General features: G+C 39.3%; 1 protein-coding gene across 1 annotated transcript; it reads left to right on the top strand.

Annotated features, from left to right (window-relative positions):
* Window positions 1-964: 964 nt before the first annotated feature.
* CCNJ (cyclin J) lies at window positions 965-10,605 on the top strand. The gene is made up of 5 exons (XM_082285900.1): window positions 965-1,352; window positions 3,106-3,316; window positions 5,657-5,956; window positions 6,048-6,207; window positions 7,684-10,605. The coding sequence occupies exons 1-5, from the start codon at window positions 1,284-1,286 to the stop codon at window positions 8,093-8,095; spliced, it is 1,152 nt and encodes a 383-aa protein (XP_082142026.1). The 5' UTR covers window positions 965-1,283; the 3' UTR covers window positions 8,096-10,605.
* The last annotated feature ends 15,944 nt before the right edge of the window (window positions 10,606-26,549 follow it).

Raw genomic sequence — 26,549 nt, 5'->3', positions numbered from 1 at the left:
GAGCAAAGGTAGAAACAAAAAATTAAATATATTCCCTCAACAAAAACTGCACCCAAAGCATTTCTTCTCCATCACTTTGCATCACCTGTTGTACCAGGTTTTGTATTCTCATTAACTAGTTGTTTCAATATTTATAAATTCAAATATGTAAAGCACTAAGTTTTATTTCGTAAGGTGTCCATAGCGGGGGGTTACCGGGGAGTATAAAGCACCAAGGAAAAGGCTCTATGAACACAGAGCAAGCGCAGAGCACCTTCTGCTAAACGAGGGGCACGAGTGAGAGCTCTCAGTCACCAGCTGCCAGGACACGGAGCCCTCCGCTCAGCTGAGCGCCACAGGCTATTGAAAGGCAGGATGCGTGCTCCTGCAAACCTTCTCCCGGGATTTAACCAGCAGGGAACCAAATCAATCCAATACTGGAGTCTCAAAGCTCCGAGGAGGCGTGTACGCCCCGCACTGCTACCAGAACAACGCGCCTGCAGGGCAAGAGCTGAGCGACGCGCTGCCAGTGCCACGTGCTGAAACCTCACAGCTGAGCCCACTGGGAAAGAGCCGGGGGAAATGAGGGGAGGGGGAAGAAAAGAAGACGGGGGGGGGGGAAAGAAAAGGTGCTACCCGGCGCTCATGGGGGCCCAAAGACCGCTGTGCTGCGGCCGAGTGAGCCCCGCTGCCCCGGCTCTCCCGCCGGGCAGCGCGGCGGCCCCACAGAGCTGCCCACTGAGGGACCCCGGCCGGGCCGCCCCGCCGACACCTTCCTCGGGCCCAGCGCCCCCGCCTCCGGCCCGCGACCGCCGCGCGCTGATTGGTGCCCGGGCCGCGCTGTAAAGCGGCCGGCGATTGGCGCCCGTGGGGGCCGCGCTGTAAGGCGGCCAGCGATTGGCGGGCGGGCAGGCGCGTGCGGGCGCTGCCCGGCTTTGTACACGCGCGGCCCTTTAACAATGGGCGCGGCGCGCGGCGCCGCGTGATGGCGGCGGAGCCCCGGGGCCGCCGCGCCGCGCTCGGGTGTCCCGGGCCGCGCCCCGCCGCCTCCCCCGCGGCCGCCACCACCTCCGTGACCCCCTCGCCCGGCCGTGCCCCGCGGCGGGAGGGGGCGGCTTAACGAGCCGCACTTGTGCCCCGCATGGCGGCCAGCTGGGCCGGGGGGCTGGGGGCGCCCCGCGGCAGCTGATCGTGGTTAACCGAGGGCGAGCCAGAAAGGGGCGAGGGTGGCGCTGCCCGTCCCGCCCTCAGCGAGTGCTGCTTCCTCCCCGGTGCCCGGGCCCGGGTGCCGCGCCGCGCCGCCGATGGAGCTGGAGGCGCAGTGGTGGACAGGACAGCTGGCGGCCGACATCCACCAAGCGCTTCGATACAAGGTAGCCGGGGGGGAGCTAGGCTTGGGGGCGGCCCCGGCGCCTTTGTGAGGCTCCGGCCATCGGAGCCGCCGCGGGGGCTGCGGGTAGAGACCGTGTGTGGGGCGGCCCCGTTCGGCCGCCGGGGCTCGGCGGAGTTGGCTTTTGTAAACTTGGGACTCGCTGTGTCTTCCCTCCGTGGGTGTTGGGGCCGAGTGTCCGCGGCCGTGACAGCTGATCGGAGCAGCCGGACTGTGCTCCCGCTGCACTCTGAGGGACTCACGGTGCGCCCGGTGCTGCTCTTGGGACGTTTGCGTGGGTCCAGGTTTAAACTCGGCAGAAAGCATTGTGGTGTTATTGGAACAAAAATACCTGACCAAGTAAACAAAAACCCAGTGAAAGAAACCCTGAGTGCATGAAGAATAGTAGAGGATTTAGGCAATTGCTTAGAAGTTGCTTCGACTGACTCAGAGTTGCTCTTCGGGACTATTTTCATAAAGCGCATCTTAACACGCGGGTTGAAAATCAGTTTACAGTGACTGAACCTACTAAAAATGTGCTTTTGCTGCCTGATGTTACTCGATGAGCAGATTACTTTTCCCGGAGTCGTGACTGCTTTACTCTTTTTCAGTGATAGAGGGAAATAAGGGAAGGACAGGATCATTCATTTGCTACCAAAGTTATCTTTACTAAAGCTAAGTTAGTGCTGTGAAAGGTGAATTATGAAGCTTAGTAGGTGAGAAGTTTGTTTGTGGGGTTTTTATCACTTCAATAGATTGTTTCAAACAATATGAGTTTACATTAAAACGTGGAAAAAATTGTGTGACTCTATTCCAACTTGATGTCATTAAGTTAAATTAATCAAGTTAATTTTCGCTGGAAATGTAATTGTGCTCAAAATCCTGCTTAAACGCAGCATGTGGGTGCACGGTGTATCTCATAAATTTATTCATGATAACAGAGGACAGCACTGCTGTTCTGCTGCATACAAGAGGAGGTACTGGCTACTAGGCAGGAGCCTGGAGGAGGTGGGGTTTTTTTTCCTACCAGTCCAAATTTTATATTCAAGATAGATCACGGTACAGATTTTTCTCCAATGTGGTGTTCATAGGACTTTTGTTTTGATGGGTCCTCCCCCCAAATCTGAGACTGTGTGATCTTAACTAACTGCCTTAGAGCACACTGTAATCAGTGTCAGTGTGACATCAATTAGATTGTGTCAGTGTTTTAACGTACACATGAAGCAAATGGTTCATGTACACCCCCTTCCTCTTCCTAAGGTTCAGCTGCCTGTCAGTGGCCTTTTCCTGAAGGCATCAGCAGGAGATTTGACAGCTCTAGAACATGCAAACACTTAAGTACAAAGTCTGGTTGCTCAGATTGAGGTGTAGCAAGAGACGGGTTGAGTTAAACTGTTGAACTTTGCATTGAAGCAGCTGAGGAATACTTGCATGCCCTTGCTGTACAGCCTTTGCAGCAGAGGTAATACAACAGACATGGTAAAAGCTGAAGTCACCCTGGGGGATTGCCCAATTGAAAGATGTTAAATTTTAAGTTGTTAATGTTGTGCAGAAACAAAGTATTTTTTGGTTGTTCTGTAATACAACAAATGGATTTTGTTCACTGAAAAGGGATTCTGAAATGGTGGGAACAGAAGGAAGAAGGGAGAAATCCTTTTAAATTTCCATTATAAATATTAAAGTATCAGCTGTATTAATCTGATACCACTTCAAACTTATTACTGTTTTAATAAAATTACTTGCTGCTGTCCATCTAGGAGCTGAAGCTGCCGTCTTACAAAGGCCAGTCTCCCCAGTTACACTTGAGAAGATACTTTGCAGACCTGATTGCCATTGTGAGCAACAGGTTCAGACTCTGTCCTGCTGCACGACATCTGGCTGTGTATCTGCTGGACCTCTTCATGGACCGCTATGACATATCCACACAGCAACTGCATGTGGTGGCTCTTTCCTGTTTACTTCTAGCAAGTAAGTATGTGGCACCAAACTTGAACTAGACTCATAGATTTTACTGCCAAATGCAAGGTGTGTCTTGGGGGGATGGAGCAGGTGGGGGAAACAAAGTAGTTATAAAAGAGGAGCAGCGTGTATCAGTTTGGCCCAATAGGTAGAGCATTTCTTTAGGTTTGTTTTGATTTCTGTTGGCACCCGATGGAACTGAGGTAGGAAAAAAACAAATGGTGATTAAAAACTAATGTTTATACTTGGAAACAAGTTATTCTAATGTGAACTTTAAGACCTGTGTTGTAGGAACAGAAAGACTGTCTTTCTAGTGGTATCTCAAAATAGGTAGGTCCTGTGCTGGAAATCAGAAATTTGCGTATCCGTGATAAAGAAAGAAATTAAATAAACTATGTGTAGACTGCACTGCATTCTGCTGATGGTGCTGTGTAGTTCTGGAATACTCCAGATTTTGTAAATTGCAATGTTATTTAAGCAAGTTAAGGCTAACATAAATCATGTATTGTCACATACAAAATGTAATATAGGTAAAATACATCCATGAATGCACAGTACTCTGAAGATAGAATTAATTACAAACACTCATTATGAACAGTGCTGCTTATATTGACCTCAGCTAGATTCTTGTGGTGTGTATCATGTTTCAACATTTGTTGAAACCCCTTTTCAATATCCCTGAAAAAATATGGGTGCAGATTGCTGGGAAACCTGCTGGCACTTGTTCTTAAACCAATAGATGCAGAGAAACTGGTCCTGGCAGCAGAACTAACTGTTGGTTCAGTTTATGTTGATCTGTTTCTCTGAATCTATTCTCATTTTCTCCAATAAGGGCTCTAGGCCTGCTTTGCTACAAAACTGGAGTGCTGTGGTGTTGGACAGTTTTCATCTTTTCACTGCATCCGGTGTCCACTAATACAGCTATTTAGTAGAACAATTAAACCAGAAAAGGGTTGTTTCAGATTCTTCTGAGGGCAGACTTTGACTAGGTGCCACCAGCCAGTAATCTTCTCTTGGCAAAGGATGTTGCGCTGAGTATGAAAACGTTGCCTCAGAAACCACTGTAATCCATTTAGGAAAATGGATTGGCTTTGAACTAATGCCGGATTTTCAAATTAAATTCATGTTCTGAAGAGGATTTTAATTTTTTTTCTTTTAAATGAACCACTGCTATCTTTCATGGCAAGCTGCAAGTAGAGATCTGAAGGCCTCAGGTACTCACTCTCTGAGAAGCAGTGTATGGATTGGTTCAGAGAGAACCAAAATGCTGTTTTAAACTTCTGCCCTATGTGGCTTAAACAAGCAGTTTAGTCAGTGGTGTAATAAGTTATGACATTGCGATATACCTGATAAGGTTAAAGAAGTAATAGGAGAAATTATTATGTGACTCCTGAAGTTTTTATTTCTGTAATTACTGGTGTATGGGAAATAAAAACTAACAGGCTGGCACTGGTATTGGATTAAGTCCTATATAAGTACCTCCACTGTTGAAAAAAGTAAATGTTCACGTATGTTCAGTCCTGCAAAACTCAAAGAATGTGCATTTACAACCTATCATGTAGTACTGAATAGAGAGTGTAAGATGGAAAGAATTTGCAATGAAATTGAAATAGCACAACCATATGTCAAACTGTATGGAAATGTGACACTTGTTTCTCTTATTAATGGGTTTTCTACATACACAATTTTGCTTTAGGCTAAAAACATACAGGCCTGACAAGTTAGAAGTCCAAGGAAGGTGGAAACAGTGTATGTGGCAGAGGGGGTTTTCATGTTGCTGAAATCCACTTGTTTGCCAGATCTCAAATGTAAAACTGCACCTACCATAGCAGGCATTAAAAGCAGTCAGGTTGGCTGGAGCTCTAGCTATGCTCTAATGAGTTTTAGACACAAAAAGGGTGTGTGGGGGCGGGAGGGTGATTAAAGCCAAATGCTCCTGTGGTGTGTTTTCCAAGTCACATCAAAGTGGTATTTCATTGATGATGGAGACGCATTATATACAATAATTTGGTGACAAAAACTTGCATATGCAATGTCAGTGATGTCCTAATATTCTCTTCTTGGCAGCTGGCTTCTGTGTGCCAGCATGGGAAAACCAACAGGAAACATGGCACTGCACAATATCCTAGACAATGTTTGACATTATCTGCTGAAATTTAGCCCGTTTTAGTACATACCCCTTTTTGTCTCTAGTGACATATTCCTTTTGAGCTTTGCATATGCAGGAAAGTCTCAAGCTTGTTTGACATAGTAGAATTGAAATATGACCAACAAGACACTAGCTACAATCAATTTTATAGTTCATTTGTGCTGAACTTTTTTTTCCCTCCTCTTTCTGTTCATCTGAAGGTAAATTTGAAGAAAAGGAAGACAGTGTTCCCAAACTTGAACAGTTGAACAGCTTGGGTTGTATGACTAACATGAATTTGGTACTAACAAAACAGAATTTGCTTCATATGGAGTTGTTGTTGCTAGAAACATTTCAGTGGAATTTGTGCCTCCCAACTGCTGCTCATTTCATCGACTATTATCTTTCTATTGCTGTCCATGAGACTGATCTTCATGATGGCTGGCCAATGGTTTGCTTAGAGAAGACTAAGTTATATATGGCAAAATATGCCGATTACTTTCTGGAAGTATCATTGCAAGGTGAGTTACAGATTTCAGATAATGACTTCTTTGTTGTCTTGACAGACAGTGTTGAACTTAAATGAATCTTTTTCTCATTCCTTCTTTTTAGATCATGAATTTTTAAATTATGCCCCTTCTCTAGTTGCTACTGCATGTGTAGCTTCTTCAAGGATTATCTTGCGTCTCTCACCCACGTGGCCTACCCGGCTGCATCACCTGACTGCCTACTCCTGGGACTTCCTGGTGCCATGTATTGAGCGACTCTTAATGTGAGTTAACAGCAGTGGCTTTTCTTAAGCCCATTTCTGCATCTGTTGTTATGCTTAACTGCTGCCAACAGTGCAATTACATTTCTTCATAAATTTCCATTCCTCTGTTCTAAAAATACTGATGTATTAGGGCACACATAAGTTTGGTAGAGACATATTGTTAGGAAATAACTGTTTTGCTCTTTTCAAAAGAGAAATCTTTATCAGATCTAATCTCTTCCCTGTTCTTTCAACAAATAAACTTCTGCCTTGCACTTCTACTGAACATGTGCTTTGAGCATCTTAAATAGCTTGTTCCCAATCTCTCTAGCTTGCTCAGAGAGCAAAGAGATAGTGAAGAGTACCAAAGACATAGGAGCTTTCATAGAGAAGACTGTATGCCTTGGAAGTTCAAGGCATGCTCCAAACAGATGATGGATCAAATGTGCAGACCATTTGAGTGACCAGCTTTGGCAGGAGGAAATGACGAGGAGTTTGTATTTATTTTTGCTGTATCCATTTTTGCACTATAGCTGACATGAGATAAAAGTGCCAATGCATGCCAAGTGAACCTTCCTGGGAAGGCATGTTACATGTTACAGTCTGCTTTCTCTCTACAGAAATTTGCTCTTATCCAAGTCTAAACATAATTGTGATCAGTAGAAGCACAGCTGTATCTGGAAGAACCACAGCAGCCTTAGAAATGTGACATTTTCACCCCTGATAGCCTCTGTCGGCTTCACCAATGTGGATAATGAAAGGAGTAGTACCTAAAGCATGCAAGTTCTGTTGCAGAAGTGTTTTTAGTATTGCTCTGGAACAGAGGGAGGGCACCATCAAAAAGTTAGCAATGAAAAGTGTAGGTGGCATCTGCTTAACGTAGAATTGCATAGAATTGAGGAAGAGAGTGTGTCTAGATACATTCAGACAGGTGTAAATCAAAGGGAATTCAGGTGAGCTGTACTGAATAGGCTAGAAGAAAGGTGACAGGAAGAAAAAAAAGTGTTTCTGCTCTCCAGAACAGGATCCTGTATGAATATACATACGATTTTTAAGTACTATAATGTAGATACTACAAACATTTCTGGTATCTTGTCTTTAGAAACCTTATGCTCTGTTTAACTTAAATGCAGTAGAAGCAGCAAGTTCAGGTTCTGGTAATCTGGCAATTTATTGGGCTAATAAAGTACAGTAGCAAACTCTATTTCACTATAATTCTAGGTCCTGCTGTATTACATGCATTGTACTTGGCTTTTGTCTGTGTTTTTTATTGCTGCGCAGTGAAGTGAAATGCCAAAAAGAGAGACTGTACCCTAACCGAATTTTGAAACCTTAGGTGATTGTAAATGGTAGCTAAAACTATTTTATTTTTTTTAAAGCTTTGGAAGCTGTCCGATATCTGCAGCATTTTTAGAGTGCTCTTAAATGTTAACTCAAAAGAGTTTAAATTATATTAATATCTATTTTGATGCATTTTGTCTTTTCAATTTGTTTTAGTGCGCATGATAATGACGTGAAGGAAGCAAACAAGCAGAAAGGACAACAGGCTCAGTCTGCCCAACACGCTGTATTTCAGCCCCCAGCTCCAAGTGCCCAGCAGGCCAATGCTCAGCAGCACGTACCACAGTATCTCCAGGCTCATCAGTCTTCGTTACAGTACCACCACCCAGCATCACAGCAGCAAAGCTGCCAGCAGATACTGTCATCCACTCACACAGCCTCTTACCCACTCCAGACTTGCCCTGCTGCCTTACAGACCAGTGCTCAGGCTCGAGGCCACGTACAGACCGGTGCTGCCATGTCGCTGGCTGTGCCGCTGGAAGTGAAGCCGTGCATAAGTGTCTCCTACAACCGGACATACCAAGTGAATGGACGATATTCCTGTATTACTCCCTGCTTTGAGAGGTGATAAGTACAAAATGGTTTTGTGCTTCTTTGTTCAGGGCGGAGAGTTGTGTGGCAAATGGTTTCATTTTTTTGTTAAACCTCAAAAAAGTTTGAGGGCAAAAAATTGAATAAAAAAAGGTGTCTTCCCAGAAAAAAAGCAGCTGGATTGGCAACCAGTACCACAGCTCAAATAACAGACTGCAAAAAATTAGCACACAGGCCATCCTCTAAAAAAGAATTTGTATGCTTGGGGATAATAAGTTCTTACTCTGACACTCAGAATATTCTGCTTCTAATGTGTGTTGATGAAATACTACTCAAAAGAAAAACTGCTGTGAACTAACTACAGACTCACCTTTTAATGAAGGAGATATGCAGTATTATTTTGATGACATTTGTCATACCACCGTACAGTATTAACACTTACTTTATACTGACTGAAACTTAAGAATCCACTGAATGCCAGACTTCTACAGGTACATGGAGATCACAGGAAGAAACAATTCTCATGTGGCTAACTCCATACTCTTGCCCCTTTTTCACCACTTGTATTGGTTATTTGCTTTAGGCTAAGGCATGTGAATTAACTGGTATTTTGGCTAGTTTTTTAAGTTTTGTACTTTACAGGACAGACAATATATTTTTGCCTCTTTTATCCTCCCTATCTTTTTTGTGTTTAAAGTAACTCTTTCATACTAACTCAGGGACTTTTCTACTCATTACTCTGTGCTGCTGGTTTGTACACTATTTGGGTATAACTCGGGGAAGGAAGGCAGAGAGGGAAGAGACTATAGCAAGTGGAGTGGCTTTTCTTCAGGGCATCTATGCAGAGTACCAAAGGGATATGTTAGAGTTCACAGAATGTAGATGTGAACTACTGCCCAGCAGTGTGGTAATTGAAGAAAAGAAAGTTTCAGCTGAACTTGTACTGTACCAGAACTACTACAGTGCTGTGATTCCTCTGTATACACACACACACAAACACATGAATATTATTAACCAACAGAAAGCATCCTCCAGTTGTACTGACAGTATCATCCCTACAGAAAAAGTACAGTTCAATGCTGACAGAAATCCAGTTCTGTCAGGCTTATAGTGGAGAGAAACTCTCAGGTAATAAAGGGGCAACTTTTTCTTCTACTATTTGGGAGTTCTAGAACAAGATACAGAGATTTGCTCTTCCAAATGGGTGGATCAGAAATATTTTGCAGAGTGATCTGCTTCATCACAAGTAAGGTGCTAATTACATAACTCTGTGGAATTACACTATCTCCTGTGGAGTGGATAGTCTGAGGGTAGAAAGCTTCATTCATCCGCCTCTTGGATGGAAGCTATGGTAGAGATATTAATGGAGATGGTTTTTGGGGTTTTTTGTGTGTTTGTTGGGGTGGTTTGTTTTGTTTTTGTTTTTTAAATACAAGAAGATATCGGACTTCCTCCCGTGCTAGAATACGGGAGGAAGTGGTATGAATGGCAGGATTCTTACTACTTTAAAATATCTTTATAGTATATGGGCTTAAGGCTTTTTTTTGGTTGTTTCATTGTTCTTTTACCATCTTCCCCCCTGTCTTAGTGGCAGCACTTAAAATAGTGTACCATCGAATGACACTGAATTATTGTGGCTCTTACAGAAACTGTTGCAGGGGCAATTAAGTTACATTATCAATATGAAGATGAAGGCTTTATCACCATAATGTTCAGAATGGAGGGAAGACAGCTGTGTTCATTCTTCCTGGGGCTAAATTATAACATGCTACAAAAACCTATTTATTGTTTAGGAGAAGAAATCCTCTTTCTCTTTGTTTTGTCTTTTAAATCCCAGTTTTTGTTGTGGGCTTTTGTGGCATAGATGTGCAGGTCAAGAAGAATAGGAGGGTGAATGGAAAAGATGACTCTCTTTTATCCTAGAGAATCAACTTTGAAATAGGCATAGTGTGATCAATTCCTCATTAAAATGCAAGTTGGTTTGGGTTCTTTTCCTCTCCTCTCTTCATCTCTTAATATTTCCCAATGTCTGAGAGTAGTGTTAAGTAGAGACTTTCCACCTCATAAGATGCCATGCTTTTTACTCGGCACTGTTACCCATTTTAGAGGGAAATGGACTTCTTTCTGCTGGTTTCATTTTGTTGCAATGCTGTATCCAAGTCCTCAGTGCTCTAACTACCTCTGATGCTATGAATGTACAGTCTTGTAATAGACCATGACTTGAAATAACAGCAGATGCCTGTAGCATTTTTCTTCTGTAAAATCTTTCCATCAGCTAACTTGTCATCTTTTTTTGTGACACAGCAGTATAGGTTCTTCTTTTTGGGGGTATTAGTAAATTTATCCCATAGGCATTTGATATATAAAAATTTAACTAATACTTAACACTGGAATTATAATGGGTGGGGGGCTTATTCAGTTAGTTAATACCACAGATTTACATTTAATAGGGTATTTTTAATTTGACTATTTTAAGACATTAGGTCAATTGTAAAAAGATACACTACATGCTGTTTGTTTTTAATTTATTACTTAGTCTGAGTTTTTTTCTGACACTACAGCTGCATCATGATGACAGAAAATGTACACTGAACAGTTTCAATCTATATTATTTAAAAGGGCTTTATCAGTGTACATTAAAAATACACTGTTCTTACTATTAGAACCAAAATGTGTTTTTTATGGCATAAATAAGAATGGTGCTTCTAAATGCAAAATGTCCAAAACAATGGAATCTTTGTGAGTGCTATGCATTCAACTTATTTTTTAAAATAAAACTAGTTTTGAGTAAGAAGGCTCCAGAGTGTATTATGCTTTGTATTATGATTTTTTAAAAAAATATGTAAACTGTCTTGCCCTGTGTATGGGCTGAAGCTGTAAGGACTTCTTTCTCTCCCTCCCCCCTTGTTTTCTGTGACATATCATAAGCTTCAAGAACACTCAGACTTCACAATTGAAAAAAAAAATAGGAAGGAAATCATGCAGGAAGGGGCTTTAAAACTAAGTGCAGCCCCAGCATATGCTAAGTATTGTACACTTCAACAGTGAGTCTAGTACACAGCTGTAACAAAGAAATAAAGAACAAAAGAACTTGAGTAGTTCAAGAGCCAGTGGGTGCATTCATTTTGTTCTCATACAAAAAAGCAACCATTAATACTGACAATCTCAGATTTCTAATACTAGAAATCATTTAGGAGATGTGGGAATAGCCTCTTGTCAAGAGCTACAAGCACTTGTGTTATTTACAATAGCTGTGAAGGCTCAGTCATGCTGCAGGCAGCATAAAATCACATGATGTGTCCTAGCACAAATATTTTTGATTGTTTTGAACTTCTGATAGCTGCTGCTTACTAGAAGAAGTTCTATTTCTTCCTAACACTTTGCACATTTCATATTTGTAACAAGGCTGTGATTATGGCTAGAGTCCCAAAAATTAATATGCTTGCTTAGAATTTAATTTGTCTGAAGTCAGAAAATGAAATTGTGAGGCCTCTTAGCTTTCATTCCATTTAGGAATAAAGCACTGATTGTGAAAACCTTTTTGGAGGATCTGGAGCCAGAGGGAGAGCAAGCTGTACTCCATCCCAGTAAGGAATGGGGGCAATGCTCTAATATAATGATGGCATGCATATTACATGGATACTTTGATCTGGAAAGTTTTGTCCTCACTCTTGAAGTCAAGTCTGTCTAGACTGTGGCCTTGAAATCTCAAGTTTGCTTTTTTTTTTTTCACTGTAATTACAAAATAGGAGCTACCCATGACATTTATGAGTCTCCTAACAACTACATGGACTGCCAAATAGTTTTCAACATTTCAGCAGAAGTCTCAGATTTGAAATGCAAGTCTGAAGCTATTTTTGTGTTTGTACATAACAAGAAAAGCCTTATCTCTGCTTCCCATGACCCAGGTTCATTATTTATTTTAAATAGGAGGATATTTGTAGTCTTCCAGCTTTACAAATTTAGGTTAAAATATAAAATTTAAAGTCAACATTTTAGTGACTGACACATCACCAGAAATAAAAACTTTTTGCAACTGTAATACTGTGGTTAAAATATATATAAGCCAGAAAGTGTCCTCCTTTAATAATTTATTAACTCTGCATTCTGAATGTTCACAGGAGCAAAAGTCTTGTGAGTAGATAAGGCCTTATCTGAGTGCAAGTGCCCAGTTGGTTGTCTTGTATTAAACGGTTGTCAACAGCAATTTTTCAAAACACTAAGTAAAGCAGCAATAACAAAATACACAGTTATTTTTAGTCTCCATCTCTGTGGTATTTTAGAAGTTAGGGCACAAGTACAGTTGTGAAGCATACAGTTTGCTCTTTCCCAGAATTATGTAAGAAATTTCTATAACTTCAACAAACAAGACATGTATTCTGACAAAGGAAAGCATTTGCTACTGAACATTCAAAAAAAAAAAAAAAAAACACCACCCCAAACCAAATAATGTGTAACTGAATAATTAAAGAATGTCTCTATAGAAAGTAGCTTCAGGTTTTAAAAATTCTCACTGCAACCAAGGATCTGGGATATCTCTGCCAGTCCTACCAAGAGAAGAAGGGAAAGTTAAGGAAGAGTTCTAGTGTTAAAAGTGCAAATCTGAGATTCAGTATATAATCTTCACATTCATCACAAGTCTGTTAAAATTGTTACCAGACCCATTTGCTGGTGTGTGCATTCAAAGACTGCTTACAAATATTACTTGCTTTTCTTTGAACACTTGAATTTATTCTCTTGAAAGAGCAAGATGAAGGAATACTTCCATAGAACAAGCCATTAAAGCTCTCTTAAAATATGTATTTTCCATATTCTATGAATCATTTAGGAGACCACTCTAAGGCTATATATTCTATAGGAATTTTTTCATGCTAGTCAGTTATTAATTACTAGGAGATTTACAGCTATTAGAATACCAATTTATAATGTATTCCACAGATAATATATAGTTAGAATCTTCTTATAACAAATAACAAATTTATTTTGCACATTTTGCAACTGAAAAGCAACAGGAACTTTGTTTTGAGACATAATTTAACTAAAGGATACTTATTCCTGCTTGATCAGAGAAACTCAAGTATACCCACAAAGAAAGTATTATTTGGATATGGCTGAAAATGAATTTCAAGAGAAAATTCTTTGCTGGGAATTTTGGAAAAATGAGTGCCAGGTTGGCACTCATACTGCAAATGCATGTATAGCATTTATCAACAACCATTCTCTAGTTAAAACCTTTTAACATATAAAAAGTGCTCTACTGTATGTACAGTGCTTATAGTTAAAATGAAGCATTTTACAATTACCGGTTATGAACTTGGTTACTTATCTGGTAACCAAGCTCTAACTTTTCAAGAATTATTTTCTCCTTAAACACCTTTTTCTATGCACCTTCAGGTATCTAGGTATCTTTACCATATTTAAGAAAACAAAGAATATATGTAAAGCATTGCTTAGAAATTTTCAGCAAATTAAAACATAAAATTGAATAGAAGTAACTGAAAATTATTGTATGCACAGTTACACTATGGATGTTTCAGTACTCGGGCTCACCAGGTTGGGTACTTCAACACTTGCCCTCCCTTCAGTTTGACCTACAGATTTATTAATGAGACCCCATGCAGAAGAGAAAGACAGATTGTCAATCTGCCTGTTATCAACACAGTGTCGTGAAAGACTGCCAAATGCTGTTCTGCTTTACCCTCTCCAACCACCTACCAAGTACGTTACTTATAGAAGAGTTCTCTATTTATTTTGTTTGTTTTTAAAACACCAGCAGCAACAAGGCTTTGCTAAGTACTGCTGTATGCTTGGATGCACAGATTTTGCAGGAGGGTGGATGATTCTCCAGACAGCATTGCTGCAGATCTCCAGAGGTGGAGAAATTCTTCAGAAATACCGCAGAGCCTGAGTTTTCAGGGAAAGTGCCTGTATTTTGGAGAGCAGTTCTATGCTTCTGACCTTGCATCCCATCTCAGCGCTCTTATCTTATCTTAGCTCATGTTCGCTGTGGTGCAGTAAGGACAACCTCCAAGGACTTGGATATTCCATACCCTTTTAGCAGAGATTATGAATACCTCGAAGACTATCTGCATTGAAAGATGAAGGAGTGGGTGTGTGGCCACGCATCCAAAAGACTGCTGAATGACAAATGTGAAAATTGGATAAGGCCCTACTGGGAAACAGGTTCTCTAACTAGTAGGAAAGTCCCATTCACACTTCTAAACCTGGGTTTAGGTTATGTGCTCTAAAGGGATCCTCCCTCAACACAGAGGTGGTTGTAAGTCTCTTTTGGGAATTTCTTGTAAACTATCCTAAGACTTGAGAGAACTAGTTGGTAAAACTGTAGCAAGCATGCAGCACTACACCTATGAGAGTCTATAAAGAATTTTTTCCACTTCCTCGATCAACCTGACTGTGAGAACACAAAACTAGCTTGGAAGCACTTCCATTGCCACTTTGTCTTGGAAAAAACTGCCTGTTTTGTTTGTTTCCACAAGCCATCCCTGTTTATATGTTCCTGTTTACACTTAATGTTAGTACATGCCTTGGTTTATTTTCAACAGGAAACCATCCTATCTCCACATTCCTAAATTCTCCCCATTGACAAGCAGTCAGTATTTTGGAGAGGATAAAAAAGTATCAAACTGCTTATAACATGTCCCCTTGCAACACAGCCCCATTAAGAGATTCCAAAAGAATTTTTCTAGAGTTAGTACAAATGCCATGTTCCCTCCTGTATCTACACAAAATGGATAACAGAAATTATGTGTACTTCCATTAGAAAAGAAAGTAAAAAGGCTGTTTAGCTTCCTTACATACTTGCAGTAATATAAAACAGATTTGAAGCAGCACTTTCTTCCACAACCTTTTACAAATTATTCTCTTTCCTCTGGAAAAAAGGTGCAGGACATCTCAGAATAAATCTAAGTCTTTCATATGTCAAAAGAATAATTACAGCAAAAATCACAGCTGTATCAAATACTACTGTACGTTGAAAAAACAGGATTAAAGGCATCAACTTCTGTAAGTATTTAATTTTACCTCACTTACAATTGCAGTTGACTGCATAGACAAATTGAAAAAAAATGGTATTGCTTAAAAGCAGATTCTAAGACCAAACAGCAGAGGGATGCAAAATAATAAGACAAAGACAAAACTGGTGTTCTTATGCATCTTGCCATTATTTAAAAAAAAAATAAAAGCAAGGAACGTTAAGTAGAATGAAAGCAATATATTTAAATCAAAATTAACTAGAACAAATTATCATAGCTTTCAATGAGGGCAAGAGCTTAGTAGGATTTCCAAGAGATTAAGCCCTTACATAGCTAATGAAATCATTCAGGATTTAAGCCAAATACTAATGGAGGTAAGGAAGAAAGATCTCTTAATGCAAATTAGTCAATAGGGTCTATGATGGGATTTCTTGCACCTTCCACTCAGTGAATCTGATTAAATACAGAAAGCAGAGGACTTTCCTAGACTGGACACAGTAAAGCAGTTACTTTTCAATACAATTTAATAGGTATAATAGGTATATATATAATATAATAGGTATAACAGTTCTGCTGAGCACTGCATATGCTGTGTGTGCTTTCCTAGGCACAGATATAAAGATGTGCAAACATTTATTGAATTAAAGACTTACTTCTAAAACAGACATTCCCAAAAGCACACATTCTTTAAAAAACATCTATAGGAATTATGATAAAAATTACATTTTACTGGTTCAGCTTCCACAGCCACTACTAGCAAGTTGTCAATTACAGTATTAAATTGTCAGTCAAAGACTTGGACTCAAAGATCCTTGTGGGTCCCTTCCAACTCAGAATGTTCTGTGAATCTGTGAAATTCACAAATTCTGCTTTTTTTACTTGATGCTAAAATAACTTATTTAAGTTGGGACCAACATTCAATAGCTCTTGTGGCACATTCAGCACTTTTAATACAGTTCATTAATAAAACTCTTTTTCCTCCATTGTTAAACCTCAAGTTATTATTTATTCTGTTTGGAAATTGTGCTTTACATTTCCTTTAGAAATACATGCTCTTTGAAGAACTATTTCTTTTAGTATCCTATAAACAAGAACAGACAAATTACTTTAATTTGAAACTTCAAAGCCTGACTACAGAGGAAAATTATGTAGGTAAATAATATTATGTGCTCCAAGGCTTTAGGAAATAAATGTCTAATTCAAGGTGTATCCAAGTAAAAGTTGTGGTATAGTCACATGAAATGCTCTACAATTACTGTATTTTTGCTCACAGGTCTGCATTATAAAAAATCATTTTAATACAGTGTAAAAGATGGTGTTTAAGGTATTCAATCAATTTGATTAATATTATATCACTTTAAATAAAAGGAAATTTTCATTATTTATATCTTCCTCAAAGGATTCTACTTGCTAAGTTCTGTAAAAAGACACCAACACTTGACAAGAAGAACAGTAGTGGACTTTTCCTAGGAGGACATGTCCTGTGACAAATTATCTTGGGAAGCACTCTTCTAGTCTCAGAGAAGTAGAATAGAAATCCTGGAATGATACATTTAAACATTTACAATCTAAGGAACTTGTAAATTTAAATGGACTTGGCAGTGTTAACTTTACAGTTGGACTTGTTGAACTTCAGGGTCTTTTCCAACCTACAAGATTCTCTGGTTCTATTCTATCATGCTAAAACATCTAATATTCTACAATTCGCTTTCCATGACCCTATTCAAATTGAAAAAGTTAAAAGTTGTTTAAATCTTACTTAAATAAAAGGACTCTAAAATAGCCTATTAAACATTTTATTGCAAACAACCATTTTCTAAATACCCCTTAATTCAATTTTTTCTTCCAAACTTCCTACCGTGTATATGCTCAAGATAGGCATCAGCTATGGCTGAACACAAAGTCTGGAGCTTGAATAGAATAGGATCCAAATATTGTGAGTGAACTTTCTATTCTTCTTGGAATTCTTTGTGTTGCTCAGACAAACTTCATTTCAGTTCCTCCTTGAGGCCTTCATGCTCTTCTCACCATGAGGGAAACATGCCAGCACCTTTCATTGTAGTCACAAAGAAGTGTTTCCTAAAAAGGTTTTGGGAAAAGCTGGTTTTGGAATCCTGCTACCAAAGTGGGGAGTTGTCTTCCTATCAGCTACAAGACATACAGAGACACCAAGAGTTCTCACAAACACAAATACCCACTGTAGCTGTTGTTACAATATGTATTCTTGGACACTGTAGAATGTCATCACTCTCGAAACCTTATCACCTTGCTTTTATAAAAACCAAATCTCCTACAGAATTTTGCAAGTACCACAGAAATATTTTGTATTTAATTTTGCATGACTTTCAATTGCTGCAGAGGAGCTGAGAAGAGAATGATAACTGATCCAAGCCAGTTCTTTCTCATATGAGTGGCCACTGTGAAACTTAAAACACATCCTATCAAAAGCAAAGATGATACAACTGCGAACACAAAGTTAAAACTATTTGTTGGCAGACTGAACAAGAAGCAACTGTGCTGCTGGTATAGATACCAGAACTGGTTCCTCATATGATGCAGTTGTATAATTTCCAAAGCCCGCAGAAGTCAGACATAACTTTCATATACTATTGTACTTTGAAGTAAGCACTGCTGGATCCAAAACGATGCTGTGCAGATCAAAGACTCAAGAGTCCTAAGCTCAGAGTTCACCTTTTCAAACTGATGGAAAAATGACCTCTAGCAAAAAAAAAAAAAAAAAAAAAAACATAGAAGAGCAAAATAACTATTCCAAATTATACTTGCAGTATCCTAGAGCAACTTCAGTATCAGTTGAAGGGTTTTCAGTGTTGTGAGCACTTTCTCATTTCACCACCCCTCAAACCTCCCTTCTCATGTAAAGAGAAGCTGTCTGCTTCACATCAAAGCATCTGGAAAGTTCCCTCTGATGACAGATTTGAACTATCTGGAGAACAGCAACACAGCAATATAGGAGAAGGTTGTCATAACTGAAAATATGGAAACAGAAGTCTTGTAAAGGCATCTGGAGCTCAGCACAGAGAAAGGTCAAAACTTTAAAATACTATAAAGGCAGAGATGTCAGGTTCTGGTTATACAGGTAAAGCTACAATAGTAGTGGTTTTCTGCCACCTACTGATACCTTCCAACTCCCTTTTTACCTGGCAGTTTACTCGTAAGATATTCTATAGATGAATAGGTGACTCAGCTGCTTCTGACATCTGCTCAAGCAATTATAAACTTCTGTGGAATTACTGGAATTTTTTCATTTACAGCCCTTCAAGTAAGCACGAGATGAATAGCTCTGTGCATGGCTGCCACTGACAGGACAGCACTATCACTGACACATATGTTTAGCAGAAAGGTATAAAAAAATTTTATAATGTCTATAAAGATAACAACTGCGTAATTAGTCAGGAAGGGATTTATTTTTAAAGGACAACATGCTACAAATTTGAGAACTGAGACAGTAGATACCTCATACTATCAGTCTATGTGTCAGTTGTTTATATCAATCATCACAGGTTTTATTTCCATTTACGTTCTCTATATGATTTGGGAACCCACACTATTTTTTCTGGCCTCATCTGCAACTATCAAGAAAAGCATAAACATTGGCGGGAAGCTATAAAAAAATCTCCATAAAAATGAACCTCAAAAACTCATAACTCCCAGCATATACCCATCCTTTACATGAAAGAGTTTAAAAACCATTAATTTCATAGCTAATCTTGCCATAAAGACAGAGCACTATGAAAATATTTATAACCCAAAAATAATCCCTAATTTATTTGTTCAATGAATGGAAAAGCTTCAGAAACAGTTGCAAGAAAAATTTACAAGAAAACTTGCATTCTAGAGCCAGAGTGAAGAAAGGCAATTTAACGTCCTAAATACAGAGTGCCACCAACAGCCTATCTGCATCTGCACAAGAACATATCTAGTATGGGATCCTGAACTAGCAGATATGGGCATACCAAAAAAGAGTCCAGGAAGTTGACTCTTGATAAATTTACATGTACATGACAGAAATAAAGCATTGTGATATCTAAGTATTAGGACAACTCTTCTAGGGGTGTGATAGATATTTCATCATGATATCCAATTTTTGAAACGACTAACTGAAAGAGGAGCTATAACACTTTTTTTAATGAAGAAAAATAACAGAACATATCAGTTGGCTTTAAAAAAAAAAAAATCCAGAATTTCAACTGAAAAAGTATTTCACAGAATGTCAGGTTCCTTTGGAAATTCTAAATGCAGCTGAAGAGTTCACAGTTTAGAGAACTCAAAATTTTTCCCAAACCAAGGAATAATGTCCATACTGCTGTAGTGCCATTGCCTTTGCTGACTCTTGCTCTGCCTCAGAGCTCCATCTCACGAAAAATTGGGGCAGCTCAGTGTGAGGGTTCACAATGTTTCATGGGATATACAGCCCCATTGATAGAGAAGGTGACAGAAGTATTGCAGTCTACAAAAATCAGCATTCTAGATGCAGTATCTAATCAAAATCTTAGGTTTCAACTATATTTTTTACGTTTTTACCCAGATCTTCACCTTGAGTACATTTAAAGGAAAAATAGTTAATTTTGTTCAAAATATCATAGCATCTAGCTTTATATCAAATACCTATAGTAAAATTTTGCAAGCTATAATAAAATTCTTATTGGATTTTGATCACATAATTTGTACTGTTAACTAATATATGTAATATGCTTCTAATTGCAGTTAATTCAAATGTGTTGGAAGTATAGATAGGTCTGACTTGGCATTTAGGTTGATAATGGACAAAATTCTCTGCTACACAAACATATAAAAGAAAGGAAAGATGGATTCAGAAAATATTAAAAAAGTCAGAGATTAAATGTAACACAACTTATCAAATATAAGTTTAAACAAAGACTGTTTCTGAAATATCAAATTCCTGAAATACTCTATGTGGTATCTCCCTATAAACAATAGTTTTACTACTGCAACAGCTGGAAGCATTTACACATTTTAATATCTTCTTCAGTAACAAAGTTAAATTATTCTTGCAGCTGTTCAAAAGTATTTTGGAATGGTTTGTTCCCTGGATCCTGCATGCTGTGAAAAAATGTAAGAGCAAGGCTGGAGGGTTTTAAAAATTGTCTCAATTTCAAAATAACTTTTTTCTTAATTAACCTTTACAGACTTTACACAAACTTTCTCAAGACTTCTGATAGATCTTTCTGACTAGCACCAGTTGCATAAGCATATTCTAGTTCATGGCTAAAATTATTTATCCGGTCCAATTGCAATGTCTTTTAGTTTTAAACAAATTCATATTTTTTTACTGGAGTGAATTTTTGAAAAGTAAAAGAATATGTGTACTTTTACTTTAAATTGTACGTAAATATTTTTGTGCATAACAAAAATTTTTAAAACGCCCTTTTCTAAGAAGTAGTATTACAAATTAAAGATGTTTCTTACAAAATCATTTGATTTAGTTTTTCTCTTTTCACTGGATTATCAGATACTACTGATAATAACCCATTAGTCATGAGATGCATCAGACATGTGGAGCACAAGCAGGTGAGCTGTACAGGACACACATAAATCCAGCACAGCCCTCACACATCAGAACTGCAGCCTGTGCTCTCCAGGGTTAATCTGAACTTGTGCAATAAACCCACTGAGTTCAGAACATCCCAGAGTTACTGAGTGTTCACAAGACATCTGTGTGTCCTGGAGAGGACAGGACCTTTATCCGAGGCACAGCAGTGACCTCTGTGCAACTGCAGCAGAAGATACAGCTTCCTCTGTTCAGCTATTCTGGTACGAGACCTAATCTCAGGCAACAGTTCTGCTCTGGGGTTTTAAATAACTGTGATAACTACTGAAGTTTGTTCCCATGCTTTGCTTTTATCTATTAAACATTTTAAAAACATAATGAGCCTTAACTCAGTCCCTGTTAGTTGTAATCCAAAGAACTTGCATGAAAAATATTAAGAGTATCTACAATTACCCTGTCTCCTAATACAGTACAGACAATATGTATTTTCTTCTAAAAAACATGTAAACTATTAAAATCTGCTAAACATTACCATAATCAATTCCATCATTTATGAATATCCTCATACATGAATAGTTAGGATATTTGGGATCAAAGTCGACTGCTTTAGCCCATTTGATAAGTTTATATGTGACTGAGCCTTCAAATTCCAGTAGCTATTTCTGCACTGATATTTCTTGGCACATTAAAATAAAACCATCTAGCATTAATTGCAGAACATTTAAAGGAACAAATACTTATTGCAACAAAAACTTCTTATAATGTAGACAATTTTTAGAACACATTTCAAATTCTGACAGATTAATGAGGTTACCTGGTTTAACATCATAGCTATTAAAAAAATCAACTAGGAAGCACTAACCAACTTACAAACAGTTCTCACAGATATGAACATGAAATTCTAAGAGATGAGAACCCTGATAAACCTTAAAAATATACAATTCATTACCACCTGCATCAAGCAGAATTTATCAGCTGTGAAACAGGTGCTACAAGAAAGCACTTCCTTCATCAGGTGCCTGTGATAAAGCATGCATGAGTTCGCCTGACATCAAGGCACGTAGTTTCTCTTTTTTGTCTAGAAAGAAAGGTACATCTAAATCAAAATTTGTTGACAACATACAAAAAGCCATTCAATAAGATTGTGTGTGTATATATATATTTTTAATATATTTGAAAAGTCACCCTCTCTGCCCCTCCAAATTGAGTGAAACTTCCACTTTATTTTAACGGGCCATAGAAACTATGTGGCTTTCAAACAAAATTTACACTGTGCTACCTCACAGCCATAGCAACTCACCTGCATTTTAACATGTGAATTGCTGATGAGCTTCTATTTCCCTGAGGAGGATGTTTTCTTGAATATAGAGTTAATGGGGGAGAAAAAATGAATTCTCTAAAACCTTCAGAAAACATGATTCACAAATACTTAACAAAACAGCTAGAGGTCAATATTGACAGTCTGTCAGATCAGAGTTCAAAGAGGACTCTTTTTTTGTGAGGAAATATCATATTCCTTGGTGTCTCCTTTCAGGATAAGGACATGGTGTTCAGAACCCAGCCCAGATTTGATCTAGCTTTTTTAAGCTGTCACCTACTGTAGCTGTAACACAACTTACTACAGAAAGGGTACAGTCAGGGACTTGGGCACTTCTACTACAAAGCATGCTACTTTCACTTCAAATCATTTTACAAACTGTAAAAAAAATGTAAACTGGCCCATCTTGAGTGGTGTAATTTCAAAACCATCTGAGCACCTCCCAGGCTTCCCTGTGGTAGTCTCAGTAACACTTCATCAGTTAATTAAGTGCCACTGGGCCATTTCAGTACAAAAGAGCAGAAAGATATACCTATCAAAGCATCAGCCATTTTTATTCAGGCATTAGTCATTTGACACCTAAATTATTTTCAAAGTGACTATCAAGAACAGTTACATTTTGTAGACATACCCCCTGTTTCTTAAGTATTAATGACTTCTTAATGGCTACAAATCCAAATTTTCATAACTGAGTCATGAAGAGATCTGCACCATTATGTATGAGTGCCTCCATCCCACAGTGGATTTTTACCAGCAATTATTTTAGATAATTTTCAGATAAGTGGGAAGAAAAATACTCAAATTTCAGATTATCAAAAATAACGAGCTGTGGACTCCCCATTCCTGGAAGTGTTCAAGGCTAGGATGGATGGGGCTCTGAATAACCTGATCTAGTGGAAGATGTCCCTGTCCATCGCAGTGGCTTTGAAACTAGATGATCTTTAAGGTCCCTTCCAACCCAAACCACTCTATGATTCTATGATTCTATGATTCAGACTTACTACTGATTTCACAAAAAGCACTTCTGTGTGATAACAATTTATCCATCTGGTGGCAGTTATTTTAAGGTCTAATACTTATCCAAATTGTCATACATTTAATGTATGATTACTGATACTATACATGATAATTCTTCCTGAACTATTATTTGATACTAACACATTAGTAGTCTTAAAAGATATTTGATTAAATTTATCAGCTAGTAATTGTAATTTAAGTGATTTTTAAAGTAAGATCTATATCAGCTGAGCTAATCATATTCTGTCATTCAGTTATTGATACAATCTCTTATGTTTTCAACTCTTGAGGGTTAATGTCAACCCCCCTACAAGCAATAGTATTTCTCTGAACCTTATTACATCAGGACCATGCAAAGCAGAGACATTCACAGTGAAAGTAAATTAGATAACTGTATTTTAGCATTAAGATCAATTTGGTACCCAAATTCTAAATATCTAATGAATATCTGATATTCATCAGATAGCACTTTAAAAACTAACTAAGGAAGATGCTGATGTGCTGAAGACGTGCTTATGATTTTAAAATATTTTTATGAAATAGTTGTAGCATTTACAGTTAATTGGTGTTCCAGCATGTGGTTTACAATCCCCAGGAGCTAGAGAAGAAATGAGAGGAAGAGATTTAGTCAGAAAACAGAAACAAATCACCACAAGATGAATGAAGAATGTCTGAGCAGAGGGGAAGAAAGTCAACTAGAAATTGCAGAAGACTGAATTTAGTACTGGTCCCAGCTTTCAGGAAGGATACCTGGCAGGTAGATGTACTTAACCTGACCTCAGTAAAAAGAGCACAGTTGCTGTAGCAGGCACTGTCATCCTTGACTTGCTCCAAGAGCAGGGGGATTGTGAAGAGAGGTTGTTCGTGAACATACACTTAGAGAAAACTTATATGGGGTCACAGGCAGCTCCAGCAGGACCAGGACATCAGGTTGTCCCAGTAAGTTCCATGAAACCTCCTTCAACTACTGATACAATACAAGTGAGCAACCATTTGTATACTTTTTTCTTTTTTTTCTCTATATGTTTAATAATACACCTAAATACATATACAAGTTTCCTTACTGATCTCAGGAAAATAAATACTTACACGTCCTAAGGAAAACTTGTTCTACCAGATGCTACAGTCAGAGTGGTACCATTAAGTACAGAGCAAGGTACAGAACTGTTACTCTAAATGCACATAACGTATGCTAGACCAGATTTTCCAGTTAATATCAGTGCCATTTGTCTTATGACACAGTGTAAACAGCAGAGAAGCTGGAAAAAAAAAAAAGTAATGGGTCAGATTACAGGTCTGTCTAGGCACTATTCAATCTCCAATACAGACAATAATATGCATTTGGAGAACAAGTAAATGGTATTTTCTTTAAGTACTGTTTCAACATTAGGTAGGCTGTATTTTGCATACTGCTGTACCAACACTGTTCAGGTAGGTGCAAAGTTGAGGCTGAGGTGATGGGGATGGCCAAGACAGCAGCACAGGTTCCTCATTTAGGGGAGGGAAAGTATTTACAGAGGTTTGGAAGCACCCCTCCTCAGCAGTAAGACCTCACACACCACCTGAAGTTAGTACTACTGCTGCTGAGAGAACAAGAAAAATAAATTCATAAACCTCTACCTTAAACATGAGAAATGCCACCAAGTTCAATGGGACTATTCAATATCAGCACGTAAAACTAAAATTAATACACTCCTAACTGCTTGTTAAGTTTTGCTGCACAATAGCAGGAAGTATGTAAATAAGTATTTTTATTGTACTACCTTCCTGCAGGTTCTGATTTGCAAGTCATTCTAGTTGTCGTCTACCAACATCCTCAATGTCTCCAGCAAACTATGAGAAACAAAACAGGACAAGCTTCCAGTGAAGCATCAAGCCCATACGATTTTTTCCTACATGCTCACTGCTTGACCAGCTGCTGTCACGTTTTTATTAGCGAGGGCAGATTTTACGCAGCTGGAAGGCCCGGCGTTCCTGACGCGTGAGGCTGAAGGTGCTGTCAGTGTGGGGGGTCCCGAGGCCATCCCGGCAGCGAGGACGGGGCGGGGCCCGCTCCCAGCGCGGAGCCCGCGGCACCGGCGCCCTCTGGCGGTGCCGGACAGGGCTGCGCTCGGGAGTGCCCGGGTCAGACCGGCGCGTCTCAGAGTGGAAATGAAAAGAATGCCTTTCTTTTAATCTACATCGCTTCCGGTTATTACTGTGTTCTTTAAAAAATCAGAGTAAAGCGAAGGCTTCCGTGAAATGCTGTATTCAGACCAATATTTAACACTTAATGGATCAGAAGTATTGGGTAGTGCCACACTGTACCATCGAGTAGAGAACACGGATTCAGAGGGCTGTTTTAATTTTTTCGTAAAGTCTAGGTTACCTTTCCAAGATCTTTGGTTTACAGCACGGCTTCAGCCATGATTACTTCGTCTTTCTTCAATCTATCAATATAATCAAACTGCCCACAAGCATCCCAAATATTTATTTGTAAAAAGTCCAAGTCAAAACAATTGATGCAAGTTTTCTCTTTTCAAAAAGGACTCTGCTCTCAGCTACGGTGATGCAAATCCACACATTCAAAAACATAAGCTACTACAGACCTATACCACCATTGCTATTAACAAAATTTTGTCTTTTGTCCTTTTTAGTTTCCACTCACATCCCGAAGACTCAGATTAAAATGAACTTCAAGGAATGATTCAATTAAAAATATAAGTGCTGATGTTTCATAATTACACAGGAAATCGAAAAAATGAAGTAATACTAAAAGAAATATGCAAAAATGAAGAGGTATGAACTATCACTTTGTACTGAGCACGAAGAGGACTAATACAATATGGAATGCATCCCAAACAGTATATGGAAAGGGGATTTGTAAATACCATAAATGCAGCACCTCAAAACTGCTGCACCAAAGCACTTACCGAAGGACAAGACTGAATAAAGTCTTCGAGGTAATAAGACACAACAGAGCAAAGAAAAACATAGTCAAAAATATATGCCTAGAATATTTAATGTACTTGTTCCACGGGGCTAGTTAAATGATACCGTATCCAGTAGATATAAAAACGTATTAACAAACAAATTATGACGATCAACTTTACAGCAGCTCTTTTACTGTAAATCATGGTTTAACTTTTCAGAACGTGCTTCTAGTACGGACAACCATCCTGGCTGCCACCCACTGACACCAACTCAGAGTAGCGTGCAGGAGTACATGGGAAAAATAACTTTCAAGAACTTTTAAAACAAAAATAAATTGGCTTAAGCAAGAGAGATGATTAGCTGGTTTTTAAATCTACATCACTTGCACATCTTTGACTAATGAAGCCGGTCTATTTCGAAAGATCTAGCTGGAGAATAATTTGGCAAAAGCATCGCCCGGAGATGCGGCACTCCCGGGATGCCGAAACTGTCCCGTCCCGGCCGCTCGGCGCGCCCCCGCACCGCGCACGCGCGGAACCGGAACCGCCACCGCCCCTCGCCCCATTGGCCCCCGGACGCGCGGGCCCCGCCCCCGCCGCCTCGGCGGCCGCGCAGGCGCAGCCGCGCTCCCCGCGCTCCGCGCCCCTCCCTGCCCTGCCCCGCCCCGCCCCGCCCGCCGCCGCCGCCGCGCAGGCGCAGTCGCGGCTCTTTCGGGAAGGTT

Source organism: Coloeus monedula (genome assembly GCF_965178545.1).
Source record: "Coloeus monedula genome assembly, chromosome: 8".
Classification (NCBI taxonomy): Eukaryota; Metazoa; Chordata; class Aves; order Passeriformes; family Corvidae; genus Coloeus; species Coloeus monedula.
Note: the sequence above shows the minus strand (reverse complement) of the source record. Positions and strands in the feature narration are given on the sequence as shown.